Source organism: Danio rerio, chromosome 17 (assembly GCF_049306965.1).
Source record: "Danio rerio strain Tuebingen ecotype United States chromosome 17, GRCz12tu, whole genome shotgun sequence".
Taxonomy (NCBI): Eukaryota; Metazoa; Chordata; class Actinopteri; order Cypriniformes; family Danionidae; genus Danio; species Danio rerio.
In genome coordinates, this window is record NC_133192.1 from 5460130 (window position 1) to 5478510 (window position 18381).

The 18381-nt window shown below is 39.3% G+C and overlaps 1 protein-coding gene across 3 annotated transcripts in view; it reads left to right on the plus strand.

Annotated features, from left to right (window-relative positions):
• Window positions 1-16597, plus strand: part of mcm8 (minichromosome maintenance 8 homologous recombination repair factor) — a 40007-nt gene extending 23410 nt beyond the window's left edge. For all 3 annotated transcript variants that reach the window (XM_073928109.1, XM_002665115.8, XM_021467272.3), the window contains 6 exons: window positions 1481-1676; window positions 2388-2607; window positions 7789-7998; window positions 10539-10615; window positions 12709-12898; window positions 16151-16597. In XM_073928109.1, the coding sequence (XP_073784210.1) occupies window positions 1481-1676; window positions 2388-2607; window positions 7789-7998; window positions 10539-10615; window positions 12709-12898; window positions 16151-16243 (986 nt within the window). In that variant the 3' untranslated portion in view covers window positions 16244-16597. The remainder of the gene's footprint in view (window positions 1-1480; window positions 1677-2387; window positions 2608-7788; window positions 7999-10538; window positions 10616-12708; window positions 12899-16150) is intronic.
• The last annotated feature ends 1784 nt before the right edge of the window (window positions 16598-18381 follow it).

Below are 18381 nucleotides of genomic sequence, written 5' to 3' on the forward strand. Positions count from 1 at the left end.
TAAAGGAACACTCTACTTTTTAAAAAAATAGGTCCCCCTTTTTAGGAGTCTCCAACTCTTTTAGAGTTAAACAGTTGAGCATTTTTTTTTAACCATTCTGCCAATTACTTGTTCTGGCAGGGTCACTTTAAGTTTAGCTTGGCATAATAAATTGAACCGGGTTTGACCATTTAAATGTAATGTAATATAATTAAATGTAATTTACAATCCAATTAGAACCGCTTGTTTGTTAAAAATACAGCGGGTCTTGCATAATACATCCACTAAAAGACATTTGGATATTATTCAATAATATTACTGTAATTATTGTGAAAACTGCATAAATATGTATTTGCATAAGTAAATAAATAGATTAAATGACGGGCTCAAACATCTACAGATATCTGTGGGCGCAGATTCAGTGGGGGCCCAATTGTAAGCACAAAAACCATAGACTGTAAAAGATATGGACGCAGTATCCGTGACGTCACCCATTGGCTTCTGAAGAGCGCAAGTAGCTACAAGTCATAGATATTTACATTAGATGTCGCCTACACTGTTGAATGCGTCAATAGTGCCGCCATTTTAGTACAGGGTAGCGCTCCTTTGAAATGAATGTGGACCCGAGGTGTAGTGGAGGACTGGCCACCCAGAGATATATATACACATAAATACATATATCTATGATCGGGATTTTTCCCGGTGGTCAGTATGCAAATATTTTTTTTAATTATGAAAATTATAATTGTACATCACTTTTCTACATCGATGGATCAGTGATCGCACTGGAATTGCCGACAAAGAAAATTTGTTTGTGTGCATGGAAATGTGTTATCCTCCCTCCCTGTTAAGTTTGACCTAATCCATGTGCTGAAACACACCCCCTCTCACACCTTTACTTCTCATTCTAACAGAGGGAGCGATTCGTTTGTGAATGAATCTCCGTTATGAGCACAATTAAGTGCACACATCATGCCATATCATCTGATAATTGTAGGAAATAATTCCAAAAGGAAACTGACCATGTAAAGCCACATAAAACAAAACAAAAATAGGATGTATATACCGAGTTCAGCAGCTAACCAGCCGGAATCAGCTGAGGTGATGTGACAGTGACCAGTGAGACCTAGCTGTCACTCAAATGGCCACGCCCTTAATTATGCAGACTTAATATAACTTAATAAAAATGGAACAGATGAGTTCTAAAATTTCACCCCCTCACAGTTGTCATGTAGAGTAATATTAGCTGTATGCACCAAAACCATCTTTTGTTCCAGGCTGTAAACATGTTTTTGTCTGCTGTAAAAATGGCCAATTTTGCATTGGAGTCAGTGAACATCTAGAGTTCCAGGAGCCAGCCCCTAAAGGCCAGTCGATGAATTGCAGTTTCAGTTACTTCCGTATTGGCTTAATGAGGGAGAGCGGGAGGTTGCTGCTTGACGAAAACACATGCTGATTTTAAATGCATTAACCACAGTGGGTTCAATATTTAATTTTCCAGGCATTTGTTGCATTGATGAGTTTGATAAGATGGGCAGTCAGCATCAGGCTCTTCTGGAGGCCATGGAACAGCAAAGCATCAGTCTGGCTAAAGCTGGGATTGTCTGCACGCTTCCTGCTCGAACCTCCATCATCGCAGCAGCCAATCCAGTCGGAGGACATTACAATAAAGGAAAGACCGTCTCCGAGAATCTGAAGTGAGTCTACATCTGTAATAATACAAAGTACACTGCAAAAAATGCTTTTCTTGCTTAGATTTTTTGTCTTGTTTCTAGTCTAAATATCTAAAATTTCTTATATAAAGAAGCATTTTCTAGACAAGCAAAACATATTGTCTTGTTTTGAGAAATAATATGCCAATATTAAGTGAGTTTTTCCGTAAAACAAGCAAAATAATCTGCCAATGGGGAAAGCAAATTAATCTTGTTTTTTCTTTTGACGTAAGATTATTTTGCTTTCCCCATTGGCAGATTATTTTGCTTGTTTTACGGAAAAACTCACTCAATATTGGCATATTATTTCTCAAAACAAGACAGTATGTTCTGCTTGTCTAGAAAATTCTTGATTTAGGAAATGTTAGATATTGACTGGCCCTGGCTCGCTTACTTTAGGCGCGATAGTGGAAACGCGGCTAATAGCTGCTTCTCACTCAGGGCTGTTTATGCTAATGGGGGAAAGATGGTCACTAGTGGGCGGGGCTTTCCCCCTCTGATGACACGTACAAAGGCAGAATGTCAATCAAAGTGTTTCTGCAGACTGTTTTAATCAAGTGTGATTATAAAAATATAGAGTTAATTAAATTTTACCATTAGTAGCTGATTATATTCAGTGTTCAAGGGGCTCCAGCTTTTTCCTCCTCTCCTAGTGCATAATAGGTCTCATTTAAAGTATGGTCTGTGTCCCTCTAGAATGGGCAGTGCATTGCTGTCCAGGTTTGATCTGGTCTTCATCTTGTTGGACACTCCTAATGAGGACCACGATCACCTGCTGTCTGAACATGTGATGGCGATGCGTGCAGGAAAGAGTGGAGCAGTCAGCGGCGCTGCGGCAACACGCTTTAACACACATGAGTCCAGCATCTCTATTCTGGAGGTCTCATCGGAGAAACCCCTCGCAGACACACTCAAAGTAACATCTGCCTTCTCATATTCAATTCAAGTTTATTTGTATAGCGCTTTTCACAATAATTATTGTTTCAACGCAGCTTTGCAAAAGGTGCACAATATTACATTACAATCAATTTCAGAAAAAGTTAAAGTTATAAGTTATCATAACTTTCAGTCAGTATAAGTAATTAACTAGTAACTAATAGCTTTTAACAGTTAAGGTTATTATATATATATTAGGGTTGTAACAATATACCGGTATGACGGTTTACCACGATTTGAACGTGCACGATTATCATACCATGAACAATTGCATATCAACGGTTTTAACCCTTAAAGACCGAGACAGCCGCCCGCGGCTAAAAATAAGTATTGCTCTTAAATGTTTAATAACTTTTGATCCGCTGATCCGATTCATACAATTCAAAGATTGGCATAAAGAAGAGAATCTCAGCTTTCCAGTGATGTATCACATAACATTCGCGGACTTTCAGAGGCTCCGGAATCAGTACGGTTACGTCATCAACATTTGACAACGCTGATTTGACATAGAAACGCTCGTCACTGTGTCTCCGGACAAATCAGACATGATACATTGATGCATTGTCCCTCCTCCATGCCCAGATTGGTTCAAACTCGCTATATCACAACCAATAAGCATAGGTTTCGCTTTTGTTTGTGGACCAAGCTTTTTGAACAACACGGAATGAGAGATAGGCATACATTTCTGCGCGGCTAAATAAAACGAAAAAAAAAAGTTTTGCATGAAATAATTCTCATACTAAGTACGTTTGCATGCACAGCAGCACAGAAACATGACAAAACAGTGACACAGCAAAGACGAACTGCTGCTCTTGCTGTTTTCAAAAGACGCAAATGAAGATGCAGCTGTTTGTCTGCATTGCATACAACCACATCCATATCCATGCTGGCACATAAAACCTAAGGATGTTCCATATTGAATCTAGTTTCGTTATGTAACTATTTATAGTATAGTAAATATTTATATCTATTTTTTACTGAGGATTTGCACCATGTTTATTTGGACTTTGACACATTATTTATTATTTTCTTATTTTTATTTGTTCATTGTAAGTGGTGTTGTTTATAATAACTAAAAATATATTATTTGGAAAAAGTCAAATTTGCTTCACTGTTCTATTATTTTGTAACATTTGTAACATACCGTATACCGCGAAACCGTCAAACCGTGGTATTGTTTTAGACGATTATCATACCGTGAAAAATTCATACCGTTACAACCCTAATATATATAAACCTAGTTAACCTGCAGTTATATACAGGGCTCGAAATTAACCTTTTTTTCTGGGTATCACCGGTGCTCCTAACTTCAAAAATTTAGGCACACCAGACAAAATTTAGTCGCCGCACCCACCATAAATTATGAGCACCATTACTACACGTTTTATATTAACAGTTTCTATAATATATTAATACTCTAATCACAACTAACAAATAAACAAAATCACCATGCGCTCACCGGCCCTGCATGCACTTCTTGATGTGAATGAGATGAAATGAATTAACAATAATCACTGTGCTGTTCTCACGGGTGCTGTCTGATATTGCACAGATGATATAGACATATAACTTATCATTTGCATACGTCATCTTAATAGCAATAACTGGCTTTTCATTAGCTGCAATATTAGTTTCATCTCAGAGAATGCATGCTGTTAAGCGATGGTGAACGCGGTGTCAGTCGCATGACAGGCAGCATCGTGACGATTAAATGAAGGAGTAAATACAACCCGGGCTCATTGTGGAAACGTAACCCCGCGGACGTTTCTGCGTACCGCGATTTACGTCCCGGTAGGTACGTATTCGAGCGTTTTTTTTTGTTTTCACGGATCCGCGAGAGGCCGCTGTGCGCGCTTTTTTGCGTCTCGGGCAGGCGCCTCTCGGGAGCGCGCGGCGTTCGCGCCCGCGCCGTTCACGCGCGAAAAGCCGCCGGATCGAAAAAAAAAAAAAAGCAAAAGCCCTCGTCTTCGATTTCGACCGCGTTTTCGGATCCCGCCGCGTTCTCGCCCTTATTTTTCGGATTCCGTTTTTCATCTTACCTGATTTCCGGAACCCGCTGTTTCCCGGACTCGATCCCGGTCGTCGTCCACCGCGGCCGGCTCCTCCTCCTCCGGGGCCTCCGCTCCGCCGACGCAACACTGTGAGCTAGGCGGACAAACTGATTGCGTCGGGAAAGCCCTCCACTCGGAGGCAAGCCTTCGGCCGGCGAGCACGAAGAGGAGGGGCGGAGCGGCGCCACACTGCCCCGCAGCGTTCGCTCGAAAAAACCAAACGCTGCCTTTACGTACCTCCGGCCACGTAAATCACGGTCTCCAGAAACGTCCGCGGGGCTACGTTTCCAGAATGAGCTTGGGTTGATTAAATATTGTTAGAACATCTGGTGCTTAATGTGTAGACTCAGTGGCAAACACTGTTACCTGAAAACTCCGTCCCACTGGCTTTACAGTGAATGCTTTAGTCATTTTCATAGCGGACTTTAACCACTGGAAGTCTTTTATCCACTCTTGGAAAAGTGTACATGCTGGATTGACATTCAGCACATGATCACTAATCAGATGTGTCATTACTTGTAACTTTAGGTTGTTTCTAAAACTAAATCCGTCAGTGTTATTTTCATTCTCTCGTATCCAGACCCTTACATTTTCGCGGCTGTAGCTCCCTGTCATCGGAACTGAGTGATTGACAGCTGATATTAAACAATCCATTCGGGTTCTGTTTTAGCGCAGTGGGCCAATAACAAGAGCCTGAAGGCGGGGCAAACATTGCAGGCTTTGTTTACTGCAGCAAGTTGACATGTCATCTGTTTTAAACCATTCCTGTGTGCTACGTTTGTTGTTTTTAGGTGCAAAGATGCTTAATGCATGAATGCCTCCTAATTCAGCGCATGTGGTGAACATTTTGCTGTAAAAACTGATCGCACAACATCGATTTTATGCACTCGCACAAATGCTCCCAAATATATTTGGAGGTCGCATGGATAAAATTTCGGGCGCATATGCAACCAAAACAGTCGCAATTTCGAGCTCTGATATAGCATATAGGTGATTACTGTGTGTACATGTTAAAGTGTATTTGTGTATTATGTGTTGTCCTGGAAGTCCTCAACGGTTGGTATCATTTCTTCACAAGTCTTGGATCTCATCAATGGCGCTGCACAATCTCTAGAGGCCTCGGGATGAGTATCCCCGGGTAGAAATAGAGAACAAAGAAAATAGTTAGTGTAGCTGCTGTTCATGATGTATTTGAACAAGAGATGTTAATGTCAATGTGAAAATAAAGTACTATAAATGAAAACGGGTGCTATGTATAAACAGAAACAAACATATAAACCATTGAAGTATTTCTAACATAATGTCTGGTGCATTAAGACAGGAAGTAGGGCTGGGCCGGTAAACTATATTATATCGAATTGCTATAAAATTTATGTTAATAACAATGATAAGCTCTGGACTTTTTTACTCTATATTGACCAGTAAGAGGCAATCACACAGCAGAAATGTGCTGTGATGTTAGAGATGCACTGAAATTTCAGACACAGACAAATGAAATGGCTGTAAATGTTATTTCATTTTATGGAGCCTCTAATTTTTGTGGCTTCAGTCATTGTTGGGGTACTCTTAAATCTGGAAGAGTGTGTCCTACGTGTGGTTTGTCAATCCCACTCACCTGCATGGAGCACACTACAGTTATGTGATGATTTGTGTGTAAGACTAAAACTAAGTCTTTAATCTAGTTTTGAACTGAGAGAATATGTCTGAGCCTCGGACATAATCAGGATGTCTATTCCAGGGTTAAGAGCCATACAGTGCATTCGGACAGTATACATTTTTTTATGCATATTTAAAAATTGATTACATTTTTTTTCCTCAACATTGTACACACAATCCCCCATAATGACAATGTGAAAAAAAAAAGTTTTTGAAATTAAAAATAAAAAAGCTGAAAAATCACATGTACATCAGTATTCAGTATATTAAAATTAGTGATTTGAAAGGTCCCGGGGTTGATAGTGCATGTCAAAGCACAAACCAAGCATGAAGACAAAGGAATTGTCTGTAGACCTCTGAGACAGGATTGTCTCGAGGCACAAGGCTGGGGAAAGTTACAGAAACATTTCTGCTGCTCTGAAAGTTCCAATGAGCACAGCGGCCTCCATCATCCGTAAGTGGAAGATGTTTGGAACCACCAGGATTCTTCCTAGAGCTGGCCGGCCATCTAAGCTGAGTGATCGGGGGAGAAGGGCCTTAGTCAGGGAGGTGATCAATAACCCAATGGTCACTCTGTCTGAGCTTCAGTGTTCTTCTGTGGAGAGAGGAGAACCTTACAGAAAGACAACCATCTGTGCAGCAATCCACCAATCAGGCCTGTATGGTAGAGTGGCCAGACGGAAGCCTGGTCTGATAAGACACAAATTGAACTCTTTGGAGTGAATGCCAGGCGTTACGTTTGGAGAAAACCAGGCACCGCTCAACACCAGGCTAACACCATCCCTACAGTGAAGCATGGTGGTGGCGGCATCATGCTGTGGGGATGTGTTTCAGCAGCAGGAACTGGAAGACTAGTCAGGATAGAGGGAAAGATGAATGCAGCAATGCACAGAGACATCCTGAATGAAACCTGCTTCAGAGTGCTCTTGACCTCAGACTGGGGCGACGGTTCATCTTCCAGCAGGACAATGAGCCAAAGCACACCACCAAAATATCAATGGAGTGGCTTTCACAACAACTCGGTGAATGCCCTTGAGTGGCCCAGCCAGAGCCCAGACCTAAATCCTATTGAACATCTCTGAAGAGATCTGAAAATGGCTGTACACTGTCGCTTCCCATCCAGCCTGATAGAGCTTGAGAGATACAAAAATTCACAAAGACAGGTGTGCCAAGCTTGTGGCATTATAATCAAAAAGACTTGAGGCTGTAATCGCTGCCAAAGGTGCATCAACATAGTATTGAGCAAAGGCTGTGAATACAGATGTACATGTGACTTTTGGGGTTTTTTATTTTTTAATAAATTTGCAACAATTTCAAAACCCCTTTTGTCACATTGTCATTATGGGGTATTGTGTGTAGGATGTTATCCTAAATTAATGGTTGTTCATTTAAAAAAAATGATAATTTCTATTATTACTATTAGTATATGTTCATTTCTCTTTTTTTCTCTATAGCTGGTTCCCGGAGAAGCTTTTGACCCGATTCCTCACCAACTCCTCCGGAAGTACGTGGGTTACGCCAGACACTACGTCCACCCGACTCTCTCTGCAGAGGCTGCGCAGGTGCTGCAGGATTTCTATCTGGAGCTGCGCAAACAGAACCAGACGGCGGACAGCACACCCATCACCACCCGCCAGCTCGAGTCCCTCATCAGACTCACTGAGGTGCGGGATTAAGCCTTTTCACATTTGAGTGTTTCTCAGCAGCAGAAGTGGTCATAGTTGGGTAAACTTAGAGCCCAGTGAATGGGGGTGTACAAAAATATTTTTTTACAATCTTATTTGCTGAAATAATAAAAGAAAAACTCAACGTTAGTGTTATGAAGACTCAGAAAAAGGAAACAAATAGTGTGAGACTGATAATGGCAGCCAGAAGAGAGAACAACATCAAATTTACTGTCCTGTTCCCATAGACGCTGCATTAGAAACACCTTATTTGCCTAATAAAGATGATATAATACATATGTAAATACATATAAATGTACATGCGTTTTTTTAAATATCAAAATATTAAAAACTTTCAAGGATTTAAGATGCTGATGACTGTTAAACATGTCATAACAGTCTTGTAAAAAAGGTTCTATTGACCTTATTCTTGACGTATGAGCGGGTGCAGACGTTGGAAACTATTTGGCTTGAGATTTCCGCTTTCATTCACTTCCATTGATTTTTAGATGTTAAAAACAGCTCGTTATGCGGCTTGAAAAACCTTTTATAAACCTAAGAATGCCTGGAGGGTGAGTGAATCATGGCATCATTTTAATTTTTGCATCATGATAATGATAGTCATTAAGTAATAAGAATTTCTCATAATCATTGGTTTTATGAGAAGATACAGTAGGTCACCACAACTGCACTGAACAAAACATTAGCTGCGTCCCAAATGGCACACTATGCACTTATGCACTCAACAGCATAGTATATGTATGCAGTGTCATCCAAAAATGGATCACTAATAATTTTTTTTATTTTACTAAGCGGAATAAAACCACTTCCCAGACGACGTTTGATTGGTCCCAAACTAGTGAAATAAATTACCAAACTATTAAATAATACCTGCCTTGAGTATAACCACATTCACCATCGGGAAGTGGTATAATCACACTTCTAGGAGAATTTTGCTTTCACAATCCAAAATAAATAGTTATCCAGCATCAGGGCCTGAAGGCTCTGCCCCTTCCACTAGGTGAGCAAAGCAGTGGCCGTTGAGTGCATGAAGAGTCCAACATTACACAGTCCTTAAGCCTCCAGTTACATTTGTTTGTTTTAGTGAGCATATAATATTATATATCACTTCTCATTTTCTTTATTAAGATACAACCAGAAAATACAAATTCTAGTTGGCTTTTTGGGTCTAACTGTTTAAGACATGAACGAACGAGTTTTAGAAAGACGGAAGAGGGAATGGAAAATACTTTAGTTTCTGTTTTGGTTTGATCTGCATTTCTGCCAGAGCTCTTGTCAATATTGCCTGAATTGATGGGATTGTGAATGCTGAAAAGTACAGACAGGTTTTAATTCGTCATGTAATTCCTACTAGAAAGCACCTAATTTGTAATAGTTTTATTTTTCAGCATGATAAGATTTAGTCGTCAATATTTTTGGTTTGAAAGGTGCAAAAAATAAAAAGGTAAAGTTTGGTTTTATATTCGCACATTCGTTCATTTGTGAACAGTGACAACTTGTGACTGTCCCTTTATTGTTTATCACGCTACTTTGTATATTGGGTCTGGAAAACACATGTAAGTGTGACTTGAAAACAACATTAGCACTATTTAATTGACTGTTAACAATGCTGTACTTTGATAGTCATTGGCTGCTAATATGATTTCCTTATTTAAAATACTTTTCTAAAATTATATTAAAGAGAAACTCAAATGCAAATATAAAATCAACTTTACACTGATCAAAACAGCACAGGCTCATTCTGAAAACGTAGTCCCACCGACGTTTCTGGGGACGGCGAATTATGTAGCCGGAGGTACGTATGGCTGCATTTAATTCTTTTAAGCGAATGCTGCGGGGCAGTGTGACGCCGTTCCTTTTGGTGCTTGCCGGCTGACTGCTTACCTTCGTGTGGAGGGCTTTCCCGCTGCAACCAGTTTGTCCAGTTAGCTCGTCGTGTACGTCGGCGGACTTGAGATGCAGAGAGGAGTTGACCACAACGACGGCGACCGGGTTCGAGTCCAGGGAAGAGCAGCTCCAGAAATCGGGTAAGACAAAAACAGAAACCAAAAATAAAATGAACGAGTGAATAACAGGGTGAGAATGTGGTAAAAATCTGAAAACATAGTAAAAATCAGATGAGGGCTTTTCTTTTTCTGGACGGCTTTTGTAAATCGTTGGTTGGTTTTAGGGAAGTAAGCGGGTGGCGGGTCAATCGATAAAATTGGTTGGGTTTAGGGAAGGAGGAGGGTGGATCAGTCAACTGGCCGGTCGCCCAGTCAATCATTCAGTCAGACAGACGGTCGGCCGACAGTGGCCTCTGGTGGGTTTACGTGAGAACAGGTTCGCGCCTGCGAGAGACATTCGAGATACGAAAAAGCGCACACAGCGGCCTCTCGCGGATTCGTGAAAAAAAAAACGTACCTCAGAATGAGACTACGTTTTCAGAATGAACCTGTGTTGGATCAAAAAATGCAGATTTGATTTCATGCAGTCTAAATTCATAATGTATGTTTTTTTCTTTCTCTCTTTCTCTGCAGGCAAGAGCCCGTGTTGAGCTCAGGGAAAAAGCTACACAAAGTGATGCAGAGGATGTTGTGGAGATCATGAAACACAGGTGACTCGTTAACGCTGCATCTTCTAGTTATAAGTTATAAAGATTTTTTTTTTACATTTATCCTTATTTCTAATTTGGTAAATTGGTCATACCTTATTTTAATATACAATTCTCACTACTAACAAACCATTAACTATGACTTTTAGCTCAAAAAACTTCTAATTTACTGTTAAATTAATAGTTGGGTTAAGTTATTGGGTAGAATTAGGGATGTAGAATAAGATCATTTCCCAGCGATGGGTGGCGGCTGAAAGGGCATCTGCTGGATAATTTGGTGGTTCATACAGCTGTCGTGACCCCTTATTAATAAAGGGACTAAGCCGAAAAGAAAATAAATGAATAAATGAATGAATGAATCAGATCATGCAATATATGTACTTTATAAATATTAATAAACAGCCAATGACTTGAGGCTGAGTACATTTTGAGGTAAAGATTATTTAAGATTAATCACATCCAAAATAAAAGTTTATGACATAATATATGTGCGTGTATAATATATTTTATTATGCATATGTGATACACACACACACACACAGATACAAATTAAAACTATACACAACAAATATGTTACGTAGATATTTAAATGTATGTATAATTTGTATCATTTACATATACAGTTAAAGTCAGAATTATTAGCCCCCCTTTGAATTTGTTTTTCTTTTTTAAATATTTCCCAAATAATGTTTAACAAAGTTAACCATGTTTAACAAAGGAAATTTTCACAGTATGTCTAATAATATTTAAACTAGAGAAAGTCTTATTTGTTTTATTTCGGCTAGAATAGAAGCAGTGTTTAATTAAAAAAAAAAAAACATTTTAAGGTCAAAATTATTAGCCCCTTAAAGCTATACTTTTTCCCGATAGTCTACAGAACAAACCATCTTTATACAATAACTTGCCTAATTACCCTAACCTGCCTAGTTAAACTAATTAACCTAGTTAAGCCTTTAAGTGTCACTTTAAGCTGTATAGAAGTGTCTTGAAAAATATCTAGTCAAATATTATTTACTGTCATCATGGTAAAGATAAAAGAAATCAGTTATTAGAAATAAGTTATTAAAACTATTATGATTAGAAATGTGCTGAAAAAAAATCTCTCTCGTAAACAGAAATTGGGGAAAAAAATAAACAGGGGGGCTAATAATTCTGACTTCAACTGTATGTTTTACATCTAAATATAAATAAACATTTCCTCAAATATATGCATAAGTGTTTTCACGATACTAAGATTCAGTACTAATCGATACTGACATTTGAAAGACGTCTATTTCCCACTAACATTTGAGCGCTGTTGAGCACATTCTTAAACACTGCTGATTTGCCATTGTGTTCACATGCTCATTAGAAATGACTGATTGGCCTGGAGTGTTTTAAAGCTGTGAAGATCAGTAGATTGATCAGCTGATCGCTTTTATTTCAACTTATAGACAAACAAGCTGATTGACGGGACTTTTAAACGCTTCAGTGTCCCTGTATCTGTGTTTACACTTCGTAAATAGCGGTGAGTTTGGTAAACAGATGATCTTTACGGCCAACCACAGTAATTTCTGTTGAGCACGTGAACACAATGGAAATTCGGCGCTATTTAAGAATGTGCTCAACAGCGCTCAAATATTTGCGGGAAATTGATGTCTTTAAAATTTTTGTATCGATTGGTACCGAATTCCAGCATCGTGACAACACTAATATGCATGCATGTGGGTATTTATATATATATATATATATATATATATATATATATATATATATATATATATATATATATATATATATACGCATAATAATTACACACTACGCACATTTAAATTATGTCAAAACAAACTTTTATTTTGGATGTGATTAATCATGATTAAATTTTGCCTAGCACAAATTTTTTATCACTTTAATTATTTTTTTATATTTATACTTTCTTTTATTGTTTATATGAAGCTCTTTGAATTACCATTGTGTATGAAATGTGCTATATAAAAAAACTAGCCTAATTGCTTAAATGCTAAAAATGTTTTGTTATCCTTACATGTTACCGTGACAGAAGCTTTTAACAAATACTGACCTCCATCTTTCTGTATTTTTTATTTTTTTGCATTAAGCTTGACAGACACGTACTCTGATGAATTTGGCCGTCTGGATTTTGACCGCTCTCAGCTCGGCTCCGGGATGAGTAACCGCTCCAAAGTCAAGAAATTTGTCTCAGCTTTAAACAAACTCGCTGAGCGAACCAGCAAAAGCATGTTTGAACTCCAAGATCTGCGGCAGCTCGCCAAAGATCTGCAGATACAGGTGAGAATCATTCAGTTCAATTCAATGTATTTCTAAAGCACATTTACATTTAGTCATTTAGCAGACGCTTTTATACAAAGCGACTTACAAATGAGGACAAGGAAGCAATTTACAGAAAACAACCCCTTTGCTTCACAATTACATAATGTGACTTCACGCACAATTAAAAATACATACACTTCCTGACAAAAGTCTTGTTGTTGATCCTAGTTGTAAGAGCAACAAATATTAACTTGACTTCTAGTTGATCATTTAAAAAAGTGGCAGAAGGTGGATTTTTCTGATGAATCATCTGTTGATCTGCATCCCAATCATCAAAAATACTGCAGAAGACCTACTGGAACCAGCATGGACCCGAGATTCTCATAGAAATCAGTCAAGTTTGATTAAGGAGAAATCATTGTTTGGGGTTACATTCAGTATGGAGTCGTGCGAGAGATCTGCAGAGTGGATGGCAACATCAACAGCCTGAGGTATCAAGACATTTGTGCTGCCCATTACATTAAAAACCACAGGAGAGGGGAAATTCTTCAGCAGGATAGCGCTCCTTCTCATACTTCAGCCTCCACATCAAAGCTTCTGAAAGAAGGTCAAGGTGCTCCAGGATTGGCCAGCCCAGTATTTAGTTTGATTGAATTGCACTAGAGTTTGTTTCCCCTTCTGGTACGGTTCGTTTGGGCAGGTGAGAATGCAGCAATCGTACTCAAGTGCGCACCAAAAGCGGACCAAATAAGCGTACCGAGACCTGCCTGAAGAGGTGGTCTCAGTACGCTTTCAAACGAACCCTGGAGCGGTTCGTTTGTGGTGAGAATACGATCCATACTAAAACAGGTCCAACAGAAAAAAGTACTGCACGTTTTAGACTAATTCAGCTGCCGTAGGCCGATGCGCTGTGCATTATGGGATATGGAGGAAAAATATTTGTTGACAGCGCTTTACCAACAGAGAGAGAGAGAGAGAGGGGAAAACATTACCTGATGGATCGTTGGTAATATTTCCGCAAGATGACCATGTCGCAGTTTAGCTAAATTAATTCACGGCTCCTCCTGAAGTGACGAGTGATGCATTAAACACTGTTTTCCAGCCGCAGCCGCGCTTCATTTTCTTAATGTATAGTTTGTCTAAAGCAGTCGTCCCTCCAGAGTAAAAGGTTTTGTTTACCTGCAGGAGTTCACTGGCATTTTCCCGCACGTGAATTTTGACCAATCAATAAGCAGTTTAGGAAATATGTTTAACAACATCTGGCCAATGAGAGATGTGGATTTTGTCAGATGACTGCATTTTGGTTCGTTTCAACTGGTTCGGACCAATGACTGTAAAAAATATGGACGACGCGACAGCCCTTTTTCCCATTGAACGCCTTGAGGGCAAAACGCCTGCTTGACGGGCACAAACTGTCGCAAAAGACTGCTGAAATTGGAGCCTTGACATGCGCAGAAGGACTGTCTGATGGAGCCAGAGGAGGAGCCGCGAAAATGAGCAGAGTCGAGCTTCCAATCAAACGCTTTATGTAAAATCAACCACGCCCCCCGAACTTCTCAGCATGCGTTTGCTGTCATATCAACACAAATAGATGTAATAACGTTAACAAATATGAGGGTTTTATATATTCAATCGCGCCAGCTCCAGGCCGCAGCGCATAACTTACTCGCGGCGTCGCGGGCTGATTCCGGCTCGCATACGGCAGCGCCTGCTCGCTCGGCCGCCGCATCTGGCTCGATTGACTCGGGCTGGAATTGGGTAGTGAGTCCAGGCATCCGGAGTAGGTCCAGCAGAGGTAACATTAGTCAGTCTGAGCTCTAAGAGATAAGTCTCCGGCAGGCGAGAATCTAGCCGGAACTGTGTTTTGCTATCTGGGTGGCTAGGCGTGTATCAGCAAACTAATAAAGCCCAAAAAGCCCTGAACTTAGCGAATAAACAGTGTTCCACCAGGATCATGTATGTCAGAAACTATAGTTTACTGCTGAACTCATTTTGTCATGGTAAAATAACACAGAAATCGAATAATAACATTTCAGTCTACTTCAGTCTCCTGCCGAAGCTCAGACGCGCAGCTTTGAGAAACTGTCAATCCCAGCTGTCAATCACGATGACACGCCCAGCATTAAATTACTGCTAAAAACAAACTGTTTACAAAAATGAAGATCTGCACCTATTTCAGCACAATAACCAGTGCCTTAATCGACCAGAACCATCTTTCGGGATATTTTATTGCAAGTGTAAAAATTTTTTTAATTTGGGCTCAAGTCTCCTTCATTAACACGGAGGAGGCGGGCTTTATGACTTGTACTGCAGCCAGCCCCCAGGGGGCGATCTAACGGCCGAGACCTTCACTCAAACACAGGCTTGCGGCACACTTGGTTCGGACCAAAGCCAGCAGTGTGGTGTGAAAACGACCCAAAGAAGGCAGAAGATGCTACAATGTATCATTTATTACCCTTGGTCCTGACCAAATGAAGCGAACTACAGATGTGAAAGCACCCTAACTGTAATCTAGAGGCCTTTGACTTTCATATAAGCCACTTCTGATACTAAATGATCAACTAGAAGTCAAGTTATTATTGGTTGTTTCTAAAACTTGGATAGGCGACAAGACTTTTGTCAGATAGTGTACAATGCAAAACACAAACATACATACTACACAGTAATGCCCACTCAGGGCAGTTATATGCATCCTATGAACTGTGATGCTTTTCCAGCATTGATTTAAAGGTCCTAGGAAATGAAAATAAAGATATTTAGATGTTAGTATCAGTATTGTTATTGTTAGAATATCTATAAGCTAGTGTGCTCCAAAACAGTGACAAAATTCGTGTTTAGAAGATATAAAACTGAAATAAACATGCAAAGCTTATATGGAAGCATATGAGTAGCATAATTCAATTCAAAATGTAATATGCAAAATGGCAATGCAATATGTTAAATGCAATGTATTTCTGTATTTGAATTTGCATTTTCCAAGACATGAGCAATGTTTGGTGCAGAATGAAAATGTAAATTAAATTACATTGTTTGCATTTCTCATTTCAAACACTGTTTTAATACGTAAATTCTATCTACATTTTAAAGCTTCATAAGTAGCAAAATTAAATTGAAAATGCTATACACAAACTGAATTTAATATGAATAAAGTACAAGCATAAACTGTAGCAAAATGATCATTTAAATGTTATTTGTTTCCATCATCGATATTGACACAATGTGCATTAAAAGTCTCTCCAAATCTCTTTTTTTCCACTTGTGTTTGGTCAGGTTGTGGATTTCGAGGGTTTCATCTGTGCGCTCAATGAGCAGGGTTACCTTCTGAAGAAAGGCCACAGGATGTATCAGCTTCAGACCATATGAGTTATGGTGTTACACTGTTATTGTCTCTGTTTTAATGCAACAAATATTATATTTATATTACAGCATGTAATATGTTTCAGTATTTACAATGTTGAGAACTGTACATTGATTTAATGTACATAAATACACCGGTTAATTATTATGCACCTGTAAATAGTTTGTACAGTAGCAAATCATAGCCACATTTATGAACATTAAAGCAACATTTTTAGATTGTTTTGAATTATATGGATTGATGTTACTCATGTTCATTCCTGTTCAATACTGGATTCTGTTCATATGCTGTAAATATAGGTAACAGTGAGATAAACTTGTAAGAACCCACATGTAAAACAACTAATCGTAAAAATAAAAGAACATAAATATAATTGTATATATTGATTAAATACAGGGTGGGCCATTTATATGGATGCACCTTAATAAAATGGGAATGGTAAGTGATAATAACGTTCTGTTTGTGGCACATTAGTATAGGTGAGGAGGCAAACTTTTCAAGATAGATGGTGACCATGGTGGCCATTTTGAAGTTGGCCATCTTGGATCCAACTTTAGTTTTTTTTAATAGGAAGAGGGTCATATGACACATCAAACGTATTGGGGATTTCACAAGAAAAACAATGGTGTGCTTGCTTTTAACGTAACTTTATTCTTTCATGAGTTATTTACAAGTTTCTGACCACTTGTAAAATGTGTTCAATGTGCTGCCCATTGTGATTGTCAATGCAACCCTCTTCTCCCACTCTTCACACACTGATAGCAACACCGCAGGAGAAATGCCAGCACAGGCTTCCAGAATCCGTAGGTGCTGCACATCTTGTATCTTCACACCATAGACAACAAAGATAGAGGGGCCATTCTTCATCAATGGAAACCTCAAGGCCACTGGATATTTGAAGTTGCTACATGATGATGTGTTTCCCTCTTTATGCACTGAAGCTGGCACATTCTCTGAGCTTTTGCAGCAAGATGACGCACCACCACATTATGGGGGTCAGGTCCGAGCATTCCTAGATGAACAGTTTGCTGCATTGGTCATCGAGGGCCAGTTGAATGGCCCCCTAGGTCTCCCGATCTGACCCCCTTATGGCCCGTTTCCACTAAGTGGTACGGTACGGTTCGATTTGGTACGCTTTTATGGCCATTTCTACTGTCAATAAGTGTACCGAACCAAACCGTACCATACTACTTTTTCGGCACCCTTTCGAAAGGATACCAAAAGGGAGAAAGGGTAGCAAAAGGTGGAGCTACACGTGCAGCTGAACGCTGATTGGTTACAGAGATACGTCACGAGCTCGTGGAGCAGCACAAAACGTAAATAAAGGAACCGCCATGTTTTTTTAAAATACAAAGCCGAGACATTACATGGATGCACTATATGCATATAAAAATGGGATCCAGGCTCAAACAAACCTTGTTGTCGTCTCGATGAACAGACACGCAGCCAAGAAGAAAAATCTGCCGTGTCCTGTTGTTGTTTTTTACGAGCCCGTCTAAAAGTGCGAGCGGTATTCGCTTTCTTCCGGGAGCTCGCGATCACTTCTATATTTGATATAACGAACTTTTTGAGCTGTTGATAATAACGTGAGTGCGATTATTGAAGTGTCTCCGTCATCTGATCCCTTCAGAAAAAAAGGACAAGCGCAAGAGTGAAACGCGGAAAAAAAAAGAGAAGCCGTCAAAACACAGGAGCAAAATTGTTTTAGCAACCTGAATCATGAACAAACCGCCATGTTTATCTTCGCCTTTTGGACTATTATGAACTGGGAATGACAAATTTACTCTCTAACAGAGGCTACATGTGCTGGTGGAGATTACAGACACAGATGAGAGGTTTGCGCTGACTGTGGGCTATATTGCGTGTGTTTTGAACTCAAATAAGTATTAAATGTATGATGTGTGTAATTTTTCTGTAATTAATAATATATCGTAGACTGTAATGAGCTGTATGTGTTCATATATGTTGGATTTATGTATTTATTTTATATAATTACAGACGTTACAGTAGCCTACTTTGCACTCTTATTGATCTGCAGTTATAATCAAATCATGTCCATAGAAAAGTTAGTAATAAACATTTATAAACAAGTATTTATGTGTATAAAGCATCTGTTTTGTGGGAAGTGCTGCTCATTATGATA